This window comes from Rhamphochromis sp. 'chilingali' (genome assembly GCF_963969265.1).
Source record: "Rhamphochromis sp. 'chilingali' genome assembly, chromosome: 22".
NCBI classification, from domain to species: domain Eukaryota; kingdom Metazoa; phylum Chordata; class Actinopteri; order Cichliformes; family Cichlidae; genus Rhamphochromis; species Rhamphochromis sp. 'chilingali'.
Genome location: NC_137950.1, coordinates 1,988,205 through 1,993,204, shown reverse-complemented (window position 1 = coordinate 1,993,204; position 5,000 = coordinate 1,988,205). Strand labels below are relative to the sequence as shown.

Genomic DNA, 5,000 nt, shown 5'->3' with positions numbered 1-5,000 from the left:
CACGTGCATAGTTGGTTTACTGTAGTGCAGTGCCTCAGTTTGTAAAAGTTGGAGGCTGGATGTAGCCTCCAGGTCTAAAAAGAACCTCTGTGGTCAGCAGGAGATGAAATACTTGTATAGAAGTCTATGGGAAAATAACCCCCAGCCAACTTTCCTGATTAATTTCAGTCACTAGTGTAAGTGTTCGTTCTGTTAAATATGGCGTCCTTCAGAGGCAGGCGGGAGGATGATGTTGGCTAACAAACCGTTAGCGTCCTTCTGTTTCTTAGATCTGCCCCTCGCTTATTGTGGCCAGTTTTAAAACACTGGCTTCACAATCACGTTACAGTTACACCTTCAGAGGTGATCCAGCTGATCCACTAACAGTCGGACTCGTGTGTGTTGCATTTATGCTAAACATATTGCAGACACAAGCCACATATTAATACCAGGTGTTAGTTTGCTATGACTGTAGTGAATCTCTTATATGGTGGCATCACGTGCATACACAGGGCTGTTTCTTACAGTGTCACACACATTCAGCCTAAAATCTTCATCAACCCTTATTAGGGCCTTAACAAATCCAGATGTTTACACCTGCACAATGTAATACAATCCAGTGCAACAAGCTGCAAAGACCTGACCAGCATCGATCTTGTTTTTGTGGTAACGAATCAAATTATTTGGTATCAAGCTTTGTCTTATGTTGTGCAACATATGTATCCATGTAAGACAGGTCAAATCATGTAAATATGCAGAGACTCCATGGACAGGCTTGTCCCTCTGCTGTCCTCTCATGCAAGCACACACCGAGCTCCTCCATGTTCAGTCACTGTCTCAGGGTTGTCAGGCAGAAGAAGCAAACAACAGCAAACACCAAGTTCAATAAAACATCCCTTTTCTCATGAACATCAGTCTCTGAAGACATCATCATCCACACTTCTCTCTCCTGTCACAGAACCAGCGCTACAGCAACAACAGGTGACGTATTGGGACGATGAACTTCATCTGGTCTTTGTCGGGGTCACATGACACATTCATACGCAGAAAGGTTGGAAACACGAAGCAGGGAGACATTTTCACTACAGGAAAGTTTACTACATTTTTAATGAACTTCATTCATTCATTAAGCAGCTGCTCACCCTAACATGACACAAGCCCAACCAAACCCCTCTGCAGTTGGTCAAAGTCAGTAACGTAGTGAACCAGGCCGTACACGGCAGGCACACGTGCAGCTGTAAGCCACACTGGGGAGGGTTTGCTCGTCATGTATCGCTGTGATGCTGATGGCTGGTCGCTTGCATACACTCCCCACTCTGGTTAGCTAATGTGGCTTAAATCAGTGGTAACCTGCACTCTCATTGGTAGTCCCTTCTGGTCTCTGGTCACCGCGTCGCTGCACTTACTTTGAGTGTGGCTGCAGTTTTACGCAGATGAGTGGAACGAGGCTGAAAAGTTATGATTTTCATTTATGAATGTTTAAGTGGTTGATACACCGTTAGCAGTACTGCTCAGGTGTAACGACTAAAGCACAGACCGTGTGTTCAGCACAGCTGATGGTCATAATGTGTCCTCACATAAATGACTATTTCAGCTGAAAAGTCCAACTGAAGTTCAAATCAGCACAAACTTGCTTTGAATCAATCAAAGCTTGGCCCGAGGTCTACAGTTCCAAGTGAAACCTGTGGATGGCATCGGCCCAGCTGTGATGTGGACTTCTCAGCGCAGCAGTGCTGAAAGGATTGTGGACATTAACAAAGTCAGACTCTTGAACCTCAGACTCTCACTGTGACTCCAACATGTCGTCTTTCCATTCTAACAAAGTATGAGCAGGGAGAACATGCCAGCGTCACACACACAGGGCCTGATGTGAGCCTTTCTTTGTGAGCACACAGCACTAACTGCTGCACCTTTGTTGTTGTGACGTAGTATCTAACCAGAAACACAAAGCAACACACGAAAAGATAAGCATCATCTTCATCGTTATTACAGATCTGTTCACAGTAGGATTCCCACATTTCAATTGTCTGAAATGTAAATAAAACCAGAATACAACCATTTGTACTTTATTCACAATATAACACAGAAAACTTATCAAATATTTAAACTTCAACATTTGACTATTTCAAGAACATTAGTGGCTCATTTTAAATTTGATGGCAGCAGCAAAATGTGAGACAGGGCAACAAAAGCTGAAACGTAAGAGATCCAACAGAGGAACAGCTGATTTGGTTACCTGGCAACAGGTCAGCAGCATGACCAGGTGAAGAGGATCACCAATCTGCAAGAAACTACGTGTACAATTAACAGATCAGAATAACGTGCTGCGCTGCAAAAGACTGTGAACGTCTGATCCAGAGTAATAACAGCATCAAAAGATGCAGAGAAATCTGTGTGTGCAAGGCTGAAGCTCAGCGCTGAAGCTCAGCGCTGAAGCTCAGCACTGGCTGAAGCTCAGCGCTGAAGCTCAGCGCTGAAGCTCAGCACTGAAGCTCAGCACTGGCTGAAGCTCAGCGCTGAAGCTCAGCGCTGAAGCTCAGCGCTGAAGCTCAGCACTGAAGCTCAGCACTGAAGCTCAGCGCTGAAGCTCAGCACTGAAGCTCAGCACTGGCTGAAGCTCAGCGCTGAAGCTCAGCGCTGAAGCTCAGCGCTGGCTGAAGCTCAGCGCTGAAGCTCAGCACTGAAGCTCAGCACTGAAGCTCAGCACTGGCTGAAGCTCAGCACTGAAGCTCAGCACTGGCTGAAGCTCAGCGCTGAAGCTCAGCACTGAAGCTCAGCACTGGCTGAAGCTCAGCGCTGAAGCTCAGCACTGAAGCTCAGCGCTGAAGCTCAGCACTGAAGCTCAGCACTGGCTGAAGCTCAGCGCTGAAGCTCAGCACTGGCTGAAGCTCAGCGCTGGCTGAAGCTCAGCGCTGAAGCTCAGCACTGAAGCTCAGCGCTGAAGCTCAGCGCTGAAGCTCAGCACTGAAGCTCAGCACTGAAGCTCAGCACTGGCTGAAGCTCAGCGCTGAAGCTCAGCACTGGCTGAAGCTCAGCACTGAAGCTCAGCACTGAAGCTCAGCACTGGCTGAAGCTCAGCGCTGAAGCTCAGCACTGAAGCTCAGCACTGGCTGAAGCTCAGCGCTGGCTGCCTGTCACCTCCAGGTGTGAGTCTGAGTTTCAGCTGGAACACAGCTCGCTGTGCCATCCACAGATCACACATGTGAACACGATGCAGACACTCTGCTGTCCTCTCTGGACCAACGCTCATTTAAAATGGACTGAGGCAAAGTGGGAAACTGTTCTGAGGTCAGCCAAAACGACATGTTTGGACTAAAGACGGGAGGAAGAGTCTGCTTTGTTACCAGCACTCAGCCTTCATCGCTGATGGTGTGGAGGCGCATTAATGCCTATGGAATCAGCAGCTGGCACATCTGGCCATCAATGCAGGAAGGTGTATACAGGTTTTAGAGTATTTTTCAGGAGAGACCTGCATATTTCAGCAGGACAACACTAAAGCACACACTGCAGCTGTTCCAGCAGCACAGCTTCACACAGTGGGAAACGTCCGTCTTTTCGTTTTAAAGATGTGCCATCAAATTCAAAACGTGCTATTATTCTTAAAATGGGACATTTGTTCAGTTTAAATATCTGATCTGTCTTTAGTTCTGCTTTTCTTTACATTTTAAACAGAAGGGGCTGCATGAGTCTAAGCTCAGACTGAGTGTCTGTGGAAATCTGTTTTCAGCTAAAATAGGCTCATCTCAATGCACAACAACAAAAAGAAAGAAGAGGACTTCAGCAGGTTAGCATGGGCTGACATATTTACTCGTTAACGACCACACTCCAAACAGCTGGTTTACACTGACTAGGTTAACCAGCAGATAATCTTACTGCACAGGGCTTCGGTTTATAAATGTGTCTGACAAAGCATCAGATAGTGATTGGTGCCATTCACTGGTGTTACTGACCTTTGACCTCATCGTCCCAATAGTTGTGCCTGTCATTTCCAGCGCTCTCGCTCTGCAGCAACCATTGCACTCCCACAAAAGTACAAAACATAGTTCGTCTCATCGTCTGCATTAAAAATACTTTACAAACATTTTACTGCTTGTTCCTGTGTCAGTGAACTGCTGTATGCCGTTTATCGTCGAGTATTGAGTCAGCTAAGGAGACTTTGTGTGTTTGCAGAGTCCTGCACACTCTGAACAGTTTGTCTATTGCTTTGCCTTCATGTAAAATGTGTGTGTGACTTGTGTGTACATGTAAGCTGTGTATCTGTCCCTCGAATTCCCCGTGTGGTTCACAAGTGTGTCTTTGCCATTTGGTGTGTTGTTTTTACATATGTGAAAAAGTCCTTCTGTTGGCAGTTCAACGCGTGCATGTGATGCCATTCATGTTTACATCTTTTAGTCTGTGTGTGTGTGTGTGTGTGTGTGTGTGTGTGTGTGTGGGTTTAAGAGGACATGCCATTGACCAGACTCCTCAGCTGCTTGACTACAGTCTCTATCAGCTTCTGTTTGTCTCTGTCATTCTTCCTGAACTGGGAGAAGATGTTGTTCTTCTTACTGGTGTCCTTCATCCTGCACACAGAGACACATGGAGAGGATCACTAACAAATGATTCAGTGAGAAAAAACAAAAACACTTCCTCATGTAGTGCAGACAAAGACGGTTTTGTCTGCAGACGGCTCAGTTGAGCTACGTTAGCTCTGGAACATTTGTATTTCAGCTCGTTTGAGTCTGGTGTGGAGTAAACAGCTGAACTTGGATCAAAGCACATCAACAAAAAAAATGGGAATTGAAGATGCTTGACTGTGTGATGGTATTTGAACAGAGGACTGTGGGTGAGGGAACAATGGACCAGAACTAACTACGACATGTCCTGTTAAAAAGCAGAACGACTGTCCAAAGGTTTGCCTGCTCGTAAAGAATTCCACCTTTAAATACGATGCATTAAAATAAATGTGTTATTGGACCTTAATAACAGCATTGTTTCTCCTCTGTCTCACCATGATTTGACAGCCTCTGATTCTGACTTGA

At 45.9% G+C, this 5,000-nt stretch overlaps 1 protein-coding gene across 4 annotated transcripts in view; it reads right to left on the bottom strand.

Moving 5' to 3' along the window:
• Window positions 1-3,619: 3,619 nt before the first annotated feature.
• The window catches only part of exoc6 (exocyst complex component 6), a gene marked incomplete at its 5' end in the record, with an annotated part of 73,097 nt that continues 71,716 nt past the window's right edge, over window positions 3,620-5,000 (bottom strand). For all 4 annotated transcript variants that reach the window (XM_080872610.1, XM_080872611.1, XM_080872609.1 and 1 more), the window contains one exon: window positions 3,620-4,541. In XM_080872610.1, coding sequence (XP_080728736.1) covers window positions 4,415-4,541 — 127 coding nt within the window. In that variant the 3' untranslated portion in view covers window positions 3,620-4,414. The remainder of the gene's footprint in view (window positions 4,542-5,000) is intronic.